General features: G+C 33.6%; 3 protein-coding genes across 3 annotated transcripts; 2 read left to right on the top strand and 1 right to left on the bottom strand.

Moving 5' to 3' along the window:
• Positions 1-14,931: 14,931 nt before the first annotated feature.
• MONOS_9854 (uncharacterized protein) lies at positions 14,932-15,738 on the top strand (the record flags this gene model as incomplete). Its single annotated transcript, XM_067880391.1, has 2 exons — positions 14,932-15,148; positions 15,644-15,738. 2 exons carry the CDS (start codon positions 14,932-14,934, stop codon positions 15,736-15,738), a joined length of 312 nt encoding a protein of 103 aa, XP_067727360.1.
• A 123-nt stretch (positions 15,739-15,861) lies between these two features.
• On the top strand, positions 15,862-16,545 carry MONOS_17562 (uncharacterized protein; the record flags this gene model as incomplete). The annotated part of the gene is made up of 4 exons (XM_067870494.1): positions 15,862-15,960; positions 16,168-16,279; positions 16,327-16,416; positions 16,469-16,545. 4 exons carry the CDS (start codon positions 15,862-15,864, stop codon positions 16,543-16,545), a joined length of 378 nt encoding a protein of 125 aa, XP_067727359.1.
• Positions 16,546-20,175: 3,630 nt separating this feature from the next.
• MONOS_9855 (uncharacterized protein) lies at positions 20,176-20,718 on the bottom strand (the record flags this gene model as incomplete). Its single annotated transcript, XM_067880392.1, has 4 exons — positions 20,176-20,239; positions 20,333-20,476; positions 20,523-20,551; positions 20,656-20,718. The coding sequence occupies 4 exons, from the start codon at positions 20,716-20,718 to the stop codon at positions 20,176-20,178; spliced, it is 300 nt and encodes a 99-aa protein (XP_067727358.1).
• Between the last annotated feature and the right edge of the window lie 1,618 nt (positions 20,719-22,336).

The following is a 22,336-nucleotide window of genomic DNA, read 5'->3' as shown; positions in this document are numbered from 1 at the left end:
TTTTCATAATTTTCATTCCAATATGGGTTCTCTCCCTTTATGATTTCCATAAATCACATTTGTAAAATAATATTGTCTTGCTTTTGAGCAAAAAGAAATGTCTTGATATATTCAGAGAAAGAAATTGTTTGATTGTTTTATTATTATCCATTCAATTGAGTGTTTTTCTGAAGAATTATAAAAATGATGTGTTTAATATTTCTTTTTTGTTCTTCACATTTTCATTATCATCTGCATTGCTTTTCACACGTCAAAAGAGAATAATGAAAATAAAGTGAATTCATATTATAAAATGTTATTTATATGTTATATTTTTGAAGATATAATTCTCTTGTAATATTTATTTTCGAATTTTGAATGAGTTTTCCACTTGATATAAAACGAAGATCCTTCACTTTGGTGATTTTGTTCGATATAACTATTGATTTTATTCTGCAAAGATTTTCAAAATTTTGCAAAAATAATTGTTTTGTGAAAACAAAACAAATGTTTGAGTTAAAAAATTGATTATTAATAAAAAGAAATTTTTCTAATGTTTCAAAATTTTTATTATAACAATGCATCATATTTATTCCACACCATTAAAACACTCAACAAAAAAGAAACATCAAAGAAGCACAAAAAATAGTTATTTCATATTTCCACAGAACATTTTGTTGAAATAATTGTCTCCATCGTGCATCCTTATCAAAATACATCATTTTCATTTTTCATTTTTATCTTTGAAAAGCATGTCATCCTTTTATTCACAATAAGCTAAAACTGCTAAATGTCTTTCGAATGTCACTTCAAACAACAGAGAGTTCCTGCTTTTTGCCCGTTTTTTATTGATTTAAAATAAATCCATTGTTGAAATCCCACAGTATTATTATCAAACGATTTTTGATTTTGATTCTTGCATTCTCGAAAATGTTCTGACTTTTAAAAGCAAAACTTGATTAATGCTGGAATTTATCATCAAGTGAATTGACTTCGAAATCCTTTCTTCAAATGAACAAAGCACCACTTTTTCTAATTATACGTGAAAAACTTGAACTTCAGATTCCTTTTCAGGATTCTTATTTATCTCAACAACATGTTTGATCAGCAGTTAATATTTTTGAATCATTTTTGTAATCGACAATAGCATCTATCTCAGATTATTTTTCAACAAAGCGATCAAACTTCTCGGCTTTATCTAGAATTTCTATATCTTCTGCTTTTTTGATCATGATGTGTTCAAGAAAAATTGGAAGCCCTTCAAATCCAATTGGCAATCAACTGTTTGTTCGTATCTGACTGAAACACGAACTTCCTTTCAGTGTTGCAAACAGGAATCCTGTCATTTTTTCAATAAAAACAAATTCCTTCGAAATGTGCATGCGAATTTCATTTGGAATCTTGCTTCGGCTTCTGCATAAGAAATTCGTCACATTCTTAAGTCGATTATCACCAACATTTACTGCTCCTCGATATCATCCGATGTTTATGTGGCAGTTATCAGATAACGAATTTTTGTTTCTTTCGCAATTCAATCGTTGCTCTCTTCAAATAAATAAAAAAGTCTTCCTCCCAATACAATTTTGTTGTCACTTCTTTCAAAATAACATTTGTGTTATTTGAGCCTTTTTGTTTGAAGAAATCAATGTTTCGATTACAGGATTGTTTATTGAACATAACGAAAATGAACACCAACATAATCCAAATTAAAATTTATCGTTATTATCTATTGCTATTTTTGAATTAGAATGTGAACAAAGTTGGAAATGTACTGAGCAATAACTTTCAGTATTATTGGTTATCGATCTATTTTCATAGCATTGTATCATATTGTTGAAATGAAGAGTTAAAAATTCAAAGTTAATATTAAAATACAAATTTGTGTCAAAGAACAAAATCAAACTTATATATTTCGTATTTAATTTAAAACATAAATAAAAATTGACAACAACTATTTTCAGCGTCCAAAAGTAATTTGCAAAAAAAGAAAGCATTTGTTTTTCTATTTTGCAGATTTTGATATTAATAATGGGATTCAGAACCATTAATAACAAATGACACTTTTTCGTTGTTCTCTAGTTGCATTTTCTTTGAAAAAAAAATTTTTTTCATAAGAACTTGAGCAATTTAGTTTGAGTCAATTATTATTAATATGTTTCGTATTTTATTTTGCTATTCACAACTGAATTCATTCAGGATCCAAATGATTTATATTCATCAATGTTGTTATATCGTTTTTCTTTGAATTCTTCATAAACTTTGAAATTTCCTTGGACCAATAACTTAATGATCATGATCAAACGATTATTTCGAATTCATTTTACACATCAATATCTATTTTTGCATTTCAATACAAGATTTAAAAATAATTATTATTTGAAATGAAATGAGATAGATTTTCTATGAATAAAATAATAATTATTATATAAACATTTTTACACATCTTTTCACTTGAAATTTGATGTTATTCTGAAAAATACAAATCAACTGATCGATTTAACCATTTACGAAATTTTTTTCATAAAAAATGCAAAAATCACCTTAAAACGAATCGTTTTTTAACAAATGAGTACTATTTCATTTATCACTTATATAAGAAGAAACATTTTCGCCAATGTGAATTGGCTTTTTCCCTGAAAAGGGTTTTTTCCCTAACTATTAACAATCGTTGACAGTTGCTTTTTGACAATTAACCCAATTATTCCCTCATTGAATATGAACTTATGAGACGTACTGTAATGTAAACCTGTGTGACGTGATAAAGATTTTGTCTTCACGTCCGTCACTAAATTTTTTTCACGTCAGTAGATTTTTTTTTTTTTTTTTTTTTTTTTAAGTTACAAATACGAATAAATAATAGAATGTGCGTTTATTATTTTTTTCATAAAGACAATATTTAGGGCAAATTTTTTGCTATTGAGAAAAAAACTGAGATTTGTTCCAAACTTTTTCATCAATCTTTTCATTATAAATCAACCAAAACAATGCAAAAAATTACAGAAAAATTCAAAAATTGAAAAAATATGTGGAGAATATCGAATGGAACAAAATTCATAAAGCGAAAAATATCGTCCCATTTTGATAACAATGTCCCATAATGAAATTATATCTTTAATGAAACTTGATTTTGCTTTGAAATTCCTATATTATTTTGATCATCCTCAATATAATGAATAATCAATGATTTTGTCACGAACGTTTTGAGTTTTTGTTGCTCGAAAATTTTTTTCATCGATGCATAACCGAATTCAATGTGAAAGGCTAAATGTCCCATTGTCAGAATGTTTTATTCCTTCGAAAATTCAGTCAAAGATAGCAACTTGAAAAACTCAAAGGTTTGCAAGCATTTATGAATCGAAATTCTTGATTGTATCTTATGTATCTAAATATATGTTTATGAATTTGAACGCTGTGATGAGGAAGAGCAGAAACAGAACATTGAATGAAATGAATAAAGAACAATTCATTTCATTTTTCACAGAAGAAGTAATCAATGAAACGTGCAAACTGATTACAGAAAAGAAGCTATCAACAGAAAATACCATTTTGCTGTTGAAGTCCATTGGATATTGTAGTGAATTGAAAAATGCTTATAATCTGCACTTGAAGAAACTGCATTGTGCGAAAGATATGAGAATATTATAGTTGAAGAGATAAGAAAAGAAGAGAAGAATGAAAAACTTCTTTTGTTCATTGCGAATGCTTCCTTATGCCTTATCAGAGGTTTTTATCAAAATCATTTTCAATCTGTGAGCCCCATCTTCTGAAAGTTTATTCAGACAAAGAGTGAAAGATTGAAATTCTTAAAGAAGTTGAAATGAATTACTAGCATTGAGATATATTGGATGTTGTGTTCAAGCATTTCTTTCTCATTTTTGATATTAATTATTGATTTTTTTTTTTAATTCTGACTCAGAAATCTTAAAAAAGCCATATTTGAATTAGAGAATAGATATCACCGAATATTGTCAGGAGCATCCCAATCTTTCACGACTCGCCTATCAATCTGCGTGGTAGTTTTTGATAAACCAACTTCGGGTTTACAGAAGCTTGAAGGGAGAGGTTGTGAATATGCTGCATTTTGAGAAAAAGGTTGAAAGAGAATTGGATGAGTTGAAGAAATGTGTTAATTTTATGAGAAAAGAAGAAAGAGCAGGAGAAAAAGAAACGAAAAAAGTGCTTATTATATTGAGATGGATCCAAACATTGAATTCTTATTTTTTCAAAGTGCGGATTATGGAATGAATAATTCACTGAGCTTTTCAGCAGAGTTGTTCAGATGTTTCGTGCAGCTGAGAATAATTACTGAGATATTGGCAAGGAATACATTGATTTCTTTAGCGAGGCTGTGAATAACAGTGCAATGAAGTTTGAAACTTTGTTGAAGGGAGAAGCTATCGATCATTTTCGGATGAGATACAGAGGGCAACGTTGGATGACAAGATGTTATATGATGACTTTGTATTTTTTTAGAATTTTTTGAGGCAATTGAAAGGAAAGGATATTTGTGGGAGGAAGAAGCAAAAACAAAAGTGTTGACATGGAAGGAATTTGAAAAGATAAATGAAGAAGGATCTGAAAATGTCATTCTAAATTTAAAAAGGAATGAATTTTCATTTTCACATAGAAAATGATGATGAAGAGTTTTCATTTTATTTTTTTTTTTGATTTTTTGCGAATATTTCAGCAAATGATGACCATTTCATTCAATAACTTAAATTTGATATTTTTATCAACCATTTCGAAATATGGAAAATAGGAATTGATTGGATTTTTGGATGCTTCTGTTTTTAACAACTTTGTAATAAAACGAATAAAAAAAAAAAAAGAACCTTCAACTGTTCACAAAGAAGAGAGAAATGGAGATTCTGGTTCTGTTTGATTGAAGAGTAGCTTTTCTGTTAAAACGGCCTCTTCAATTTCTCAAGCAAGCTTATGATAATTAACTGGTTAAGGGAACACCAAAATATTCACTTCAAAAGTTTTGCTCCACGTTTTCGTGCATTTGTATAATTCCTTTTCTAAAACTGTTGGTAAATATCTGGTTTAGAAAAAATATTTCTGAACAAGCAAGATCAATAAAGAAATTTATCTGCAAATTTTATTTCTTTCTTTGTTTTGATATGCTTTCTTGTTAAAATCACTACCGCGGCCAGGCCTTCTGACTCATATGGGCTGAGTTGATAATAAGTTTTTGACTGAAAGAAGAGTTATAAAGATAAGATGATGATGAATGGACTCTCTGACAATATGGTTATTTGCATGGCGCTGTGAAAAGAAACTGAAATATTAAACTCTGTATTTTCTGTGTTGAAAATCTATTGTTTGCTGTAATTTAAGGAATTAGATATTTCAATATCTCATGAAGAAAGTCTCTCAATCGATTCATCTTTCACAATCAAAATTGGAAACATTAAATACTTAGGATGGATCGGTTTTATTCTTTTCGCATAACAACTATCTGAGCTTTGTGCTCCATGAAAAATGAATTTTCACAAATATTGAAGCAAAGAAAATTCTTGGAATAAAAATTTATGTTTTTATATTTTATAAATAATTGTGCGAACCTCTACGACTCTTCATTGCTTCCATTGCAAACGTGTCAAACAGATAGTTCTCTTCTGACAGAAACATTTAACTTACAGTTAAGAACAAAAATACATGAGATATTTAAATCAAAAATTAACTGCAATTTAATAAATACCAAGTTTGTATTTCATTTCACAATATTTGCTTAGTCATATGAAACGTAATTTTGTATTATCTTATTGTATTAGAAAATTATTGTTTGCTTTCTTTGAAAAAAGGAGAAAAAAATAGAAAAATTAAAAAGTTATGGTTGAATCCAATCTTAAACGAGAATCTAGGTAATTTTGTTATAAAATAATGGACATTTTCATTTTGGTTCTATTTCCAACAGAATAACTTCTCTGACTTCATGTGACGTCAGTGACTGAGCGATGTCAGTGACTTATCAAAATTCCGATTTTGATGTTCACGTCAGTGAAATTTTCATAATGGAAATATTAATGAATGAATAAAAACTTTTTTATTTGATTATTCAGAAAAGAATCGCAATAATATTAATAAAAAAATTAATTTTGAACTAATATGTAACAATTACAATTTTTTTAAGGAATTGTTATCACAGACGCAAACATTTTTTTACGTCCGTCAGTATTGAAATTTTTCACGTCAGTGGTCATTACGTCACACAGGTTTACTGTAATGTTACAACTTGCTCCCAGGAATAAAGAAAGATTCATTTTTGAAAGATATATAAGTTCATATTCAATGAGGGAATAAATGGGTTAATTGTCAAAAAGCAACTATCAAAGGTTGTTGAGATAAAGCTACTGTCCACAGTTATTGAAAGTGTCCACCATTATTAACTCCAACTATAGTTTGTTCATATTATTGTGAAATAAATGAATTTATATCATTTTTGATGTTTATCATTTTATTTAATGAACAAAAGTATTTTTGAATATTTCAATATGGGTGATTTTTTTGATATGGCTTATTCGCAATGGAGCGAATCAACGAACGCAAGGAGCAGGTTTGCTCCTCAATAATGAGTCTTCATCACGATTTATGTGCGGTTTAAGATCTAACTTCGCCAATTTTTAAATTCAAGAAGATCTTTATTGTCCGCAATTAAAAGGAAGCAGCAACCTGTTTTGAAAAAATACAGAGACGGCGATGGAGAAGAATTAGATTTATTTTTGAAACTGGAAAGAGAGAAAATTACTATTGAAGAATTTTCCTGGATCTGAGTGCGAAATGCACCATTCGGAACAAAATACTGCGTGCAGCTGATTAAACAGAAAGGAAAGCCGTGCATTGTAAAGAGACAATATCAAGAACAGAAGCCACAATGCATCGTGCGATAATTATTGGAAATATTACAGCGTTGTTCTACGAGACAATTTCAAAAACAGAATTCATGAAAAATCGAGAGATTATTAAACAGAAAAAAGAAATGCATTTCAATTGATTTTTAAAAGAGAAAGAAACAACAAAATATTTTGTTCATTTATAAGGAAAATGAGCCATACATTCCGCGAGATATTGGAAAATTTAGAAATCGCAAGATATTTCAAGAATAATAGAAGATATATCCATATATTGCAGGGAGATTGTAATAGAGAAAGAATCTCTTTTTAAGAAAGATATAATTAATTGAAATGAAGACATGCATTCTCAAGGGATTATTTCAGAGAATGAACAAACAGAAGAAAGAAATATATTTACGCGGACTTAAAGGGAAAAAGAGCACCATATTGCAGCGAAATAGGGATAAATAGATAATTTGCTAAATATTAAAGGAAGATAATAAGTGTGAGGAATAGCGCGGTTCCACAAGATATGGATAATTGCATCAGCAAAACATATTCATTTGTAAATCGCAAGTCTAAGGATAATTATATTGCAGCTGAAAAATGATCAATAGAAATGAGGCTGTGCATATTCGAGAGATTATTCCAAAAAATGAAATAACAAAAACTATCAAAATATATATGCCGAACAAAGTAAGAAGTGCCGCGCATAGAGTGGAAATATAATATAACATTGAAACAACTTAATATTGATAGAATTTATCAGGAACAAGTGCCGTGAAGAATAGCGAGATGCAGTTAAATCTAAAAAATAATTATAAATCGCTTGATATCACTGGAATAATGGAGGATATATACACACATTGCAGCGAGATTATTATTGAGGAAGAATTTAATCACAATAAAGTGATACTAACTTATCATGAAGCTGCGACTTTCCTAAAGATAATTGTTTAAATACAAAATTTTGTTAATATGCTGCAATCAAAATTATATAAATTTATATATATTCAAGTTCTATTGCGAAGCAAAGAGAAAAGAGAGAGCAGCGCTTTGCCGCGAGATCATGACTTGTTTTAAAATAGAAGAGCAACGTATTGCAGCGAGATAGGGATAAAAAGAGAATCAACTTAAACAAAAGGAAGTGTATTAGGGAAAAATGATGCGCAGCTTCGTGAGATATTGATAAATGTAAACCTGTGTGACGTAATGACCACTGACGTGAAAAATTTCAATACTGACGGACGTAAAAAAATGTTTGCGTCTGTGATAACAATTCCTTAAAAAAATTGTAATTGTTACATATTAGTTCAAAATTAATTTTTTTATTAATATTATTGCGATTCTTTTCTGAATAATCAAATAAAAAAGTTTTTATTCATTCATTAATATTTCCATTATGAAAATTTCACTGACGTGAACATCAAAATCGGAATTTTGATAAGTCACTGACATCGCTCAGTCACTGACGTCACATGAAGTCAGAGAAGTTATTCTGTTGGAAATAGAACCAAAATGAAAATGTCCATTATTTTATAACAAAATTACCTAGATTCTCGTTTAAGATTGGATTCAACCATAACTTTTTAATTTTTCTATTTTTTTCTCCTTTTTTCAAAGAAAGCAAACAATAATTTTCTAATACAATAAGATAATACAAAATTACGTTTCATATGACTAAGCAAATATTGTGAAATGAAATACAAACTTGGTATTTATTAAATTGCAGTTAATTTTTGATTTAAATATCTCATGTATTTTTGTTCTTAACTGTAAGTTAAATGTTTCTGTCAGAAGAGAACTATCTGTTTGACACGTTTGCAATGGAAGCAATGAAGAGTCGTAGAGGTTCGCACAATTATTTATAAAATATAAAAACATAAATTTTTATTCCAAGAATTTTCTTTGCTTCAATATTTGTGAAAATTCATTTTTCATGGAGCACAAAGCTCAGATAGTTGTTATGCGAAAAGAATAAAACCGATCCATCCTAAGTATTTAATGTTTCCAATTTTGATTGTGAAAGATGAATCGATTGAGAGACTTTCTTCATGAGATATTGAAATATCTAATTCCTTAAATTACAGCAAACAATAGATTTTCAACACAGAAAATACAGAGTTTAATATTTCAGTTTCTTTTCACAGCGCCATGCAAATAACCATATTGTCAGAGAGTCCATTCATCATCATCTTATCTTTATAACTCTTCTTTCAGTCAAAAACTTATTATCAACTCAGCCCATATGAGTCAGAAGGCCTGGCCGCGGTAGTGATTTTAACAAGAAAGCATATCAAAACAAAGAAAGAAATAAAATTTGCAGATAAATTTCTTTATTGATCTTGCTTGTTCAGAAATATTTTTTCTAAACCAGATATTTACCAACAGTTTTAGAAAAGGAATTATACAAATGCACGAAAACGTGGAGCAAAACTTTTGAAGTGAATATTTTGGTGTTCCCTTAACCAGTTAATTATCATAAGCTTGCTTGAGAAATTGAAGAGGCCGTTTTAACAGAAAAGCTACTCTTCAATCAAACAGAACCAGAATCTCCATTTCTCTCTTCTTTGTGAACAGTTGAAGGTTCTTTTTTTTTTTTTATTCGTTTTATTACAAAGTTGTTAAAAACAGAAGCATCCAAAAATCCAATCAATTCCTATTTTCCATATTTCGAAATGGTTGATAAAAATATCAAATTTAAGTTATTGAATGAAATGGTCATCATTTGCTGAAATATTCGCAAAAAATCAAAAAAAAATAAAATGAAAACTCTTCATCATCATTTTCTATGTGAAAATGAAAATTCATTCCTTTTTAAATTTAGAATGACATTTTCAGATCCTTCTTCATTTATCTTTTCAAATTCCTTCCATGTCAACACTTTTGTTTTTGCTTCTTCCTCCCACAAATATCCTTTCCTTTCAATTGCCTCAAAAAATTCTAAAAAAATACAAAGTCATCATATAACATCTTGTCATCCAACGTTGCCCTCTGTATCTCATCCGAAAATGATCGATAGCTTCTCCCTTCAACAAAGTTTCAAACTTCATTGCACTGTTATTCACAGCCTCGCTAAAGAAATCAATGTATTCCTTGCCAATATCTCAGTAATTATTCTCAGCTGCACGAAACATCTGAACAACTCTGCTGAAAAGCTCAGTGAATTATTCATTCCATAATCCGCACTTTGAAAAAATAAGAATTCAATGTTTGGATCCATCTCAATATAATAAGCACTTTTTTCGTTTCTTTTTCTCCTGCTCTTTCTTCTTTTCTCATAAAATTAACACATTTCTTCAACTCATCCAATTCTCTTTCAACCTTTTTCTCAAAATGCAGCATATTCACAACCTCTCCCTTCAAGCTTCTGTAAACCCGAAGTTGGTTTATCAAAAACTACCACGCAGATTGATAGGCGAGTCGTGAAAGATTGGGATGCTCCTGACAATATTCGGTGATATCTATTCTCTAATTCAAATATGGCTTTTTTAAGATTTCTGAGTCAGAATTAAAAAAAAAATCAATAATTAATATCAAAAATGAGAAAGAAATGCTTGAACACAACATCCAATATATCTCAATGCTAGTAATTCATTTCAACTTCTTTAAGAATTTCAATCTTTCACTCTTTGTCTGAATAAACTTTCAGAAGATGGGGCTCACAGATTGAAAATGATTTTGATAAAAACCTCTGATAAGGCATAAGGAAGCATTCGCAATGAACAAAAGAAGTTTTTCATTCTTCTCTTCTTTTCTTATCTCTTCAACTATAATATTCTCATATCTTTCGCACAATGCAGTTTCTTCAAGTGCAGATTATAAGCATTTTTCAATTCACTACAATATCCAATGGACTTCAACAGCAAAATGGTATTTTCTGTTGATAGCTTCTTTTCTGTAATCAGTTTGCACGTTTCATTGATTACTTCTTCTGTGAAAAATGAAATGAATTGTTCTTTATTCATTTCATTCAATGTTCTGTTTCTGCTCTTCCTCATCACAGCGTTCAAATTCATAAACATATATTTAGATACATAAGATACAATCAAGAATTTCGATTCATAAATGCTTGCAAACCTTTGAGTTTTTCAAGTTGCTATCTTTGACTGAATTTTCGAAGGAATAAAACATTCTGACAATGGGACATTTAGCCTTTCACATTGAATTCGGTTATGCATCGATGAAAAAAATTTTCGAGCAACAAAAACTCAAAACGTTCGTGACAAAATCATTGATTATTCATTATATTGAGGATGATCAAAATAATATAGGAATTTCAAAGCAAAATCAAGTTTCATTAAAGATATAATTTCATTATGGGACATTGTTATCAAAATGGGACGATATTTTTCGCTTTATGAATTTTGTTCCATTCGATATTCTCCACATATTTTTTCAATTTTTGAATTTTTCTGTAATTTTTTGCATTGTTTTGGTTGATTTATAATGAAAAGATTGATGAAAAAGTTTGGAACAAATCTCAGTTTTTTTCTCAATAGCAAAAAATTTGCCCTAAATATTGTCTTTATGAAAAAAATAATAAACGCACATTCTATTATTTATTCGTATTTGTAACTTAAAAAAAAAAAAAAAAAAAAAAAAAAATCTACTGACGTGAAAAAAATTTAGTGACGGACGTGAAGACAAAATCTTTATCACGTCACACAGGTTTAGATAAATGCAGCAAGAAAACATACACACACATATATGGCAAAATTTTTTTGAAAAGTTCCATGACTTTAATTTTGTCCCACAAAAGATCAAAAAAGATCACAAGATTTCGATCATTCCGTTCCCATTTTATATTAAATTTATTATTGTGTCATCTTTTTTTGCTCCTATCAACAATAATTGAGTTTCTAATATGCAAATATTTCGTCAACATTTATATTTTTCGTCGTTTTAGCGTTGATAAATATCATTTTTCTGTTCATTTGTTTTTAATTTATTATTTGTCTTTGTTTTCATCTTTTTCATTGCATTCGTTTGAATATTCGTTTGATTTTTAAAAATATAACGAAAATTTTATCATTTATACTTGTTGGAATAAGAATAGATGAAAAGTTGCTTGTTTTGTTTTTTTCCTTGCGTTTTTCATTAAAAAAATATATCAATTCATGGAAGGAAAAATTGCTCTAGATTTAAACAGGTGTGTTCAAAAAACAATTAAAAATCCAATAACAAAAATATCAGACAGAATATTATATTTAACTGATGTAACATTTAAATTATGAAGGTTTAAAAGATTACTCATTTTTTGTAATAAAAATTCTTTTCTTGAGTCACATTTATTTTCGCTGTTATTTTGACATTGGTTGATAAATAACTGATTGATCTTTCAGATGCTTCTGTTACAGCCGAGACAAATTAATTGGAATTAGAGTCTGACAATGATGCTGAGATGTGCTAAGGGATCGAGATGCCTGATGTTGCTTGCGTGCATACATAGCAAATGTTATTGCAATAGCGCGGTGGGCGATGCTTTCTGTTCCGCAAGTGGAGTCGCTTCTGTAGCTTGTTGCATTGAAGGGCATAATGTCGGGGAGTAAGAGGATCTTTACAGTTGTGGATGTGATTGCGTTTCAGTTGATCTTCGATCTGTTTGACTTGTCGCTGCTGTGGAAGGCGAATGAGCTGTTGGTTTCACGATCGCTGCAGTTGAGGCGTGTGGTGGAGAAGCTGTTCAACTAAGTGATAGGGCGAAATGCTGCAGTATGCAAAGTGGGAGAGAGAGAAAGAGAGAAAGAAGAAGTGAGGAAGGCGCTAGTGACTGCTGAGATAAGGAAAAAGGATATATCATTATCGTCAGTGACAATTGTATTTGCATAACTGGAAGAGCGAGAAAAGGCGGAGGAAGTTGGAGTGGAAGAAGAATTCAAGCGGAAGAGCAGAATACTCGTTGTTGTTTAATCTGGTGGTAAGCCGAAGAGAAGTGTTCTGATCCAACAAGGCAGTCAGCGAATGAGACGTGTGTTTAGCGGATAAGAGGCCTGTGACTGTACCGGACGAACTGAACATGCTGCTTCCAAGAAGTCGTGCAGCGTCGTGAATCAACGAACGGAAATGCAGCATAAGCACAACACCGAAGAAGTAGTCGTTTCTGGAGCCTTGCGAGATTTTGGTTCCATATGCAACAGGGGGGTGGCATGGATGAAGAAGACTATTGAAGAAGACTAGGAAGACCAGTTTTGTGTTAGTGTCGAACGTTTCAGGAACAAAGCAGAGGAGTGCGAGCCTGCTTGTGGTATCTTTGCTAGCCAAGATGAGCTGATCCGCCTTGCGAATGCGCACATTGAGATGAAGCTTCGGCTGCTGTGCTGTGCAGTGACAGCGTCGTTGGATATTGCGCATGGATGATTCACTGAAGGTGAAGTTCACAACGGAGAAGGGGATTGAAGCTTCACTGCAGAGCAGAGAAGGAGCAGAAGTAGGTGATGTGAAGAAGATTCTGACCAATTGTGCAGTGATGAAGTGAGTACATGCGTTTGGGAGTGTGTTAGACGGGGAACCAGATCCGGAGACGCAGCAGATATGACAAGGTGAGGGAATGGAGGCATAGTTGCAGAAGGCGAGAGGGTAGTTTTCGTCCAATACATCAAAATAGAGGCTGGACATATAGCAAGAAAACATCCAGTGAAGGCAGTCGTCAGTAGCGCCGCTGGGAAATACGATGGATTCGCAGTCTGAGCAGATACATAGGGTTGTGATGCAGAAGACTTGGAGGAAGGAGGTGAGCACAGTTGTAGGGGATACGATCTGTGGAGGAGCAGCAAGCGGAGAGAAGATGGCAGTCTCGATGGAGATGAAGAGAAATAAGATGATGAACAGGATGATGGGAGAGGGAATGGGATGAACGCAGAACTGAAGAACATCTTTTTTTGGGTGGAGACAACAACGGTTGAGTTGAATGAAGCTACAATGGAATTGAAGAGGAGGTGTGTGGTTATCTCGACGGAGGTGATTGCAGTGAAGGTAAGGAATTCTGTTTCAGTGGTGACAGACGATGAGCATGTGGCGGCGAAGGTGGTGGAGGTGGATCTAAGTCTGTGAGGCGGGAGATCGAAAACGGATGGAAGAAAAGGAGAAAGGAGGAGGAGGAGGAGGAGGAGGAGGAGGAGAAGAAGAAGAAGAAGAAGAAGAAGAAGAAGAAGAAGAAGAAGAAGAAGAAGAAGAAGAAGAAGAAGTTTGTTGATTTATACCTTCTTTCGCTTCTTTTCCTTCTTTTCCTTCTTTTTGCAACGAAACTTAATCATTTTTAGAGAATTTGATAGAAGAAGAAGGAGAAGAATTTCGAAAGGAATTTCGAGAGGAAGAAGAAGAAAAAGAAGAAGAGGAAGAGGAAGAAGAGGAAAAAGAAGAAGGACAAAGTAACGAATTATTTTTCTCCTTCTTGTAATTTCTTCCTTTTATTTGATAAAATTGGCTTTCTGTTTTTCTTCTTCTTTCTCTTTCTCTTTCTTTGTTTCTTCTTCTTCTTTCTTCGATGTCCAATGAACGTGAAGTCAACGAACCAGAATAATCTTCTGAATAATCACGTAAGAGAAAAGCAGAAGAAGAAGAAGAAGAAGAAGAAGAAGAAGAATTAAAAGGAGAAGAACGAGAAGAAGTGGAAGAAGAAGAGGAAGAAGAAGACGAAGACGAAGAAGAAGAATGAGGAGGAGAATCATGAGGCTAAAGTGAGAGCATTTGAAGAGTGTTGAGATGTGTTTGAGGAGTTGAGCAAGTTGCTTAAAGAAGAAGAAGAAGAAATTCTGAGAGCTTGGCGATCGATACGGCGAATTTTTGTGTGAGGAGATGACTGTTTTACAATTCAAAAAGGATTAGAAATTTTCTGTGAAAGCCATTCAGCTGAGTTTGGCAAGGAAAAAGAAGTTGATGATTAACCACAATTTTCTGGGCGCATATGATGTGAGGCTGTTTGAGGAATAATTCAGAGCCGGCTTTGTTTGCTGGGCCGAATGCAGTGGAGCAGGTGCCTGAGCCAGCAAGACTGGTGGAGTTGGGGCAGAAGGCGAAGAAAAGAGGAGAAGGAAGAGGAGAAGGAAGAGGAGAAGAATTACTAAAGAGGAGTGTGAGGAAATGTGTGGCGCTTGTGGAGAATGTGAAAGTGAAGATGAAGAAGCAAGCGAGATATAAGAAAGAAGAGGAGAAGATGTTTGAGACAGTGCTTCGATCGGGATTGGATGTTGAGGGGTTGATTGAGGCAGAAGAAGAAGAAGAAAGAAGAAAGAGCAGTGTGAAAGGAGCATCGGCGCAAGCATTCAACGAAAGAGGGGTTTTGTCACAAGATGAAAGTACATATCAGAACGATGGAAGTGAAGATGATTTGAGTTTGCGTTTCGAATGAGACGGCAACGATAAAGCTAATGGAGCTTGTGCAGAATAAAGAAGGGATTCTGCCTTACATGCAGAAGATTATTTTCAACGATGTGCAGCTGAGTGACATGCGCGCAATGGGCGGGTGAAACATTCGGAACAATGACGAGCTGAAGCTGATGCTGTGTCTGCTTGGAGGTGCAACAGAAGCGAAATAGCAGATGAGGCAGACGAAGCAGATTGAAAGAGAGGAGAGGTTGAGTGGTTGAATGGCAATGTCGATGGTTGAGACGGCAGGAACAGGTGTATTGGCAGTGTTGATGCTGATAACGTTGATACAATCGAATGCAATACAGAGGATGAGCAAGCAGGAGCGATGCCTCGAAGAGCATTTCAGATTGTCCACTCTTTTTGAGCGGATGTTCAGTTAAGTACTAAGAAGTTGTTGAATATGGTCACAGAGAATAAGCATTATGACTTTGGTTTTGCTTCTTTTAACTCTTTTGCAGATGGTGGTGGAGGTGATGTTGAGGAAGAAGAAGAGATAGCACCAATTGCAAAGTTTCAGTTGGATGAACATTTGAAGGAGGAGAGGGAGAAATAATATCATCACGTAGCTTCTTTTCTAAATGCTCTAATTGAGTGGAGCCATTTCTGTCTGGGTTATTTGTGGAATCTGCTTGGATGTGAGGGACAAGAGGTGGTAAGCGATACGTGTAAGTGGGAGATGGCTTTTCCTTTTGAGTCAGCGAATATGATTGAAGGTACTGATACGTTTACGTCAGCAGCGTTTGAAGCCGCACTGACAGATGTTTGTGCGCTGCAGGTTTGCATGGAGAAGGCATAAGAGACGAGTTGAGGAAGGGGATGTTCTTCAATTTGGAGAATGAAAACAGCAGCTGTGCTGTTTGTGAAGTAGATGAATTCGTTTGATGAAAAGAAAGAAGAAGTGGGATAGGAAGGAGAGAGAGAATGATAAATGCAAACAAGGTGACACAGATTTTGGTTAAATGTGCCAGGCAAATGCTTGCAGATGAAGTCGGTAGTTGTGAAGGAGTTTGTGTATGATGCGAGCGAAGAGTGGGAGGTATATGAGGAGGGTAGAAGGCGAGGAAGGATGTGGAGTGGGAGAAGATGCGAGCCGGGTTAGTATGTGTGTGGTGCAGTTCCGAATAACACGATGAGAGTATAGAGTTCGGTGATGGTGCAAATACAAGCGCCAGGAGAGTTGATCCTGCAACAAATGTGCAGCGAGACAAGAACACAGAGCATTGTTCTAAAGGTGTATGGTACGCAGATGTCGTTGTATGAATTCTTTTTTCCAATGAGACAAGTGTATAGCGCTATCCTGTGCGTGCGTCAATGCGGGAGCATGACGTGTGTTGCAGACGAGAGGGAGGGAACCGAGTGAGGGCAGAAACAGAAGGAACAATGGATGAAAAAGTTCGAAGAGGCTGCTCATATTTGTCGCAGGAGGAAGAGAAGGAAGTCTTTTTCAAGTATCAGGAAAAGGAGAATTATTACCGAGCAGATGTGGAATTTTCAATGAAATTGTTACGGATGGATGTGAAGAATGTGCTTGAGAGAGTGATTGTGTGATGTTTCCTGCGTGTGAAGATGCAAGTGGTGAAGTGAGATGTGTGTGTGCAAGAGTATCCCCAGCTGATCAATGTGCAAACTTTTGTGTTTGTACCAAAGGAAGAAGTTATCAAGTAAGTAGATTTTTATTCAATTATCGAAGAAGGATTCATCCCCCAAATCCGTTGGATTACAAACAAAAGAAGCTATCAAAAGATCCTCCATTCACTTTCACTTCGTTTTCATTCCCTGCACGTAACATCATCAAGCCTCATTTTGACTTCATTGTGCTTCCACATCCTGGAAATGCGCTCGAATTCATATCTTTGTCTGTTGCGTAATTGATGAAACAAAAGTTGGCTATTAACAACAAACCTTTCAATTCAAAAATATGTTCAAATAATTAATTTAATTATAAAATTTATGGTCTAAACAAAATGAAAACCACTAAAATTATTCAATTTTCATATGCATTGAACATGTGGAGGCAAATTTTATTTCAGAGAAAAGTTCAGATACAGATTGAACATAAAAAAACTTCTGATATAACAAATTACTAAATAACATGAGAATAAAAATTTTTCGAACAAAAATTATTAAGGAACACGTTGTGAACTTTATGTATCAACAATTTCATGATATACCAAAAATTATTATCGCATATTCATCGAAAATTCTCAATTTTTATTTTGATCCAAATCTTGGATATATTATTTTTTGTTTCAAAAATTTTTTCCTTATATAGAGGTTTGCAATGAACCAACAAATATCATTATGAAAGTTTGATATATCCATTCGTATAATGGTAACGGAATGATTAAAAAATAACTTCCATGGGTCAGATTTTTGATCTGATGTCACTTTTCAAAAAAATTTAGCCATATAACAAGGATATTTTTGAAAATCGAGGCACAGATTGCAGCGAGACATTAATAGAAGGATCATTTCATAACAGTTGAAAGATAATTATTTTTAACGGAGCTGTGCACATTCGAGAGATAGTAACAGAGAATAAAACAGCGTTTGATTTCGAGATCATGAGAAAAGAGAGAGAAAAGAGAACCACACTCTGCAGCAAGTCCATGAGATGAAAGATAGAAACCGCGTTCAATCACGAGATCATGAGTGGAGATAGAGCAGAGAACCGCGCTTCGCAGCGAGATGATAATTGAGATTGAAAGCTCAGAAAATCAATAGACTTTTGCTAAGGAAACAGAGACAAGCTGCATTTCAACAACATATCAAAACTGAAAGAGTGAAATATCATCAATTTATAATAAGATAGGATACGATTCAATATAAGAGAAATAATTACAAAAGTGAAACCGTGAAATATAACGGGACGGAGAGATAAAAGATTGCTGTGTATTGTCGCGAGGTTATAGTGGAGTGACAAATTGCTTTTGATCGAAAGGGTTTGAAGGAAGAGAAAGCTGAGTTTGCTGTGAGAGAAGGATAGAGAAAAAAAGTGAGAGAGATTACGAATCGATAATAAGATGAGGAACAATGCATTTTCGCGAGTCAGGAGTAGATATTGTAACAGCGAAATTTCGGGAGAAAATTGAAGAAGTGAAATCCGCAAAGAATAGCGAGGAGAAGATAGAGCATGAGACTGCGGAAGACCGCGAGAGGCGGATACTGAAATAAGACGTATGTTGCGGCGTGATGAAATTAGAAGAAGACTCCGCATATCTCAGCTGAAATGCTGCTAGACATACTCAGACGGACTTAGAAAAAACAGGACAATGCACCGAGAGTGGGAAAAAGTCGCAGAGATATTTGAAACAATTGTACCGAGAAGACTTGATTCAATTTCAGACCCGATTGCTCCTGTGCCCTGCGGAACTATTAAAAAAAACTATCCTCTCTGAGAAGGTGGAAAGAGTGATTGAGCTGTATTTGAACTAGATAGTGCTAATCTGTAATTGAGAAACATCAGATTGACCTTTAAAGAGATGTGAAATGATGACTAGAAGTTACCCCCATTAGAAATCATAAGTGTTAGACTGGAGAGGAGAATATCGAAGAAGGGACCTTTTTCAGACATGGGGAGAAGACGTTGGAGTGAAGGATATATAAGCAGAAATTTTGACTAATAAAAAGAACGAAAGGGATACGTGGAGAGCGCTGTACAAATTTTAACAATTTTTGGACAGAGAAAGTGTGGTTGATACTGACACACTCACAACCAAAGATGCCAAGTGGACTGTTTAAGAATTTATTGAAACTCTATCCATAACAAATGTTTCAAGTGGAAAGATTGATAAAGCTGAACTAAAAGTGTTCGAGTCTGTTAAACTTTTCAGAGAAATTGATACGAATGTGAAAGATATAGATTTATTTCAAAAAAAAAAAAAAAAAAAAAAGAAAAAGAAAAAAGAAAAACTTATGTTGGAGAAAAGCCGAGAAAGGGCAAATGATGTAAACCAATGTGGGATTTTGCAATTATTACTGAAGTGAAAAAAGCCACAAAGAATTTCACAGACCCACAAGCACTCCAGAGGAGAGCCCTCATCCTCACTGTAATTTTGTAACTTTAGAGCTAGCTGAGCTGGAGAGATTGAGAAGGGAGTGTTCTATATTGAAAGAAGATACTGTATTAATAGAAGTGTAGATAAAGATAACATTAAGGAAGACTATAAAATCGATATTAACACACATTCAAACGCACTCATTAATACAGAAGAAACGCTCCAACGATGGTTCAATTTTGTCTAGACAACTTTTCAGGATGAACAAGTGTGGTTGGCATAAGAGAAAATCTGCATGCAAATATGCAGAGAATAAAAGAATAATAAGAAGCTATCCAAAGATAGTTTGAAATACACGACACTTTGAAAGTGTTCTCGATTCGATATAAAGTTTCAAAACACATATCAAGATATGAAGGCTCGGATTGGAAAGCGAGCAACATGCACGCAAGAGAGGAGCCAGGATCAAGAGTGGCCCAAAAATTTTATACATATAACCTGTTCAAGATATGAAATGGATTTTGTTGACGATCGACTTCCAAGAATCCCCTCGTGGAGAAGAAGAAATGTTGGATTCAAATAGAGAAAGGAATGAAATAAGAATCGAGAAAGCAAATTTAGAGATAAAAAACTGTACTGAAAAGACATCAGAAACGGCGTGAGAAGAAGATATGAGGAAGGAGAAAGTGGCTAAAGAAACGAGACTTATAGCTTTGAGAAGAGAGAATGCAAAGAGAAATAACTTTGTCACGGAACTCCCCATCGCGATCACTCTTGAATCGGAAAACACACCTCAAAATTCCCCGCAGCATTATGGAAATGACGGAAAGCAGACAGATTGCCTCACAGAAAAAGTTTGAAACTGATCGGAGGAGGCGCGGAAAGAGAAGCATAGGGCAAATTATCATGACTGTTCAAGCGCAGAAGACACGATCGAGAACACCCCGAAAACATTCCAAGAGAGGGAGGGAGTAGAGACAGGGGCCGCACCTTCATCCGCAGTCCTTCAATTCATCAGCCGCACGAGAAAGTGTTAAGCAGGAGGGTTTAAGATCACTATAAATTAATAAATAAATTAATAAAAGTGGAATTTAATCAAAATAAATATATAAAAAAGGGGCCTTCAAGACTCATTATTGAGGAGCAAACCTGCTCCTTGCGTTTGTTGATTCGCTCCATTGTGAATTAATAAAAACGCAGTGAGACATGTTTGCTCCGAGATAATAGCAATGCGGATGGATAGACGATAGGCGGAGTCGTGCGAAGTGGAACCAGAAGCATGTTGGGAGATGGCTAGAAAAAAGGGCGAGACATAGAAAGAGAGAAAGAAAGAATAAACGCCCGAAGTGATTTGTGTACGTCTAGGATCTGAAAATATACAAATAGAATGAATAAACAGTTTTAATCAAAAAGCTTTCTCCTCAACACGATAACGACTGTTTTTAACACAGAAGAGTCAGAGCAGTCCATACAGTGGGTGACGATTGAGGTTGCTCTGCTGATGCAACAGAGAAGCGGGATGCAGAGTCCTGCATAGGCAGTTATCTTTTCCAATCCTCACATGGAAGAGAGTGGTTTTTCTTTCTGCTCCATGAACATTCTCGCCTCACCGGATCCCTGCGCAGCCTTCAAAAGACAGCTCCGAAGGGCATAGTCCCCTGCCTTTTGTTCTTCGCAACCATAGCAAAAGGCGAAGTCGGTGGGGAAGTGAAGCGGATAATTTATTATACACTTTTTATTGTTTAAATGTTATTGTCTATATTTTTATCTCGCACTTTTTTCCAGCCCATCTCTGGAAGGGCGATGTTCTCACTTGACAATCCATTGATTGAGATCAATACTCATTGTTTCAAATTGAGCCTGTCTTTTTTTCTGCATTCTATCAATTCAGTCATCTGATTTTCAACGCTTTTTCAATTAGATGCACAATTTCATTTGAGCATTCATCTCCAGGAGAAATGAAACGAATTCGATTCTCAAACGTTGAAGCAAAAAATGACTTTTCAAAGAGAAAAAGTTTATATCTATAAAACATTCAACGTGTCTCTCTTTCATTTTTATTTTTTTTAAAATATTCGTGAGAATTTACAGTGAGGTCATGACAAAATTATGGAAAAAAGAGAAAAAAACTTTTGAGATAAGTTCTTTTTTTGTGGTTGAGGATGATGGATGTTTTCTCAATAAGAGCTGAATGTTTGAGTTGTGTTTTTTATTTCACAAGTTATTTTCAAGTTCGATGTAATTTATGGTTGAACTTTTTGCATAATAAAAAACATAAACTTTATTGATTTGAATAAAATATATAGAGTGTCACAAATCCGGGAAAGTGCATAAATTTCAGCTTTTATAAAACTTTTCACACATTCATTTGTTTCAAATTAAATAAAGGAAGCATTTGAAGTTATAAGAATTGCTTTTTTAATATTACAGTTTTCGTAAAAACCCTTTTTCTTCATTATTTATTTATAACACGAAATCAGAAGAAAAAGGGTTTTTACGAAAACTGTAATATTAAAAAAGCAATTCTTATAACTTCAAATGCATCCTTTATTTAATTTGAAACAAATGAATGTGTGAAAAGTTTTATAAAAGCTGAAATTTATGCACTTTCCCGGATTTGTGACATGTCCCGGATTTGTGACACACTATATACTATTGGTGCTAAACCCGGAACTCAGTGCCAAACCCGGAACTGAATAATTCTTTTGAAAATCAGAGAAACTTATTCGTTGTTCAAAAACACTTCTGTTTTGTACAATAAAATCCATAAATTCATTTTCCAGATATAAATGTTGGATAAGTTAAATATCTTTGTTTGATTGAGAAGTATTAGCAACTCCAAATGCTTCTCTTTCAATTTGTTCTTTTTTTCGCAAATTAACAAGATGCAGAATATTTTGTTGTCATAAACGAATTGTTTGAAATTTCCGTTAGTCATTTGCTGTTTAAGACATCTTCATGATTTTAAAGTCATCTGCAACTTATTTTGAATTATTGATCGAAACCCTTAACCATGGAAAATAAACAGCAACTTTCACCTCTGCAGCTCAGACGTACACTTGCCTTAAGTGAATATAGAAATATTAAATCGGCAAGCCAAAAAGTTTTCGAAATCAAATGCAAAAATGCTGTCAATTTCAAAACAGCAATTTA

Source organism: Monocercomonoides exilis (genome assembly GCF_001643675.1).
Source record: "Monocercomonoides exilis strain PA203 chromosome Unknown scaffold22-1379369, whole genome shotgun sequence".
Taxonomy (NCBI): domain Eukaryota; phylum Preaxostyla; order Oxymonadida; family Polymastigidae; genus Monocercomonoides; species Monocercomonoides exilis.
Note: the sequence above shows the minus strand (reverse complement) of the source record. Positions and strands in the feature narration are given on the sequence as shown.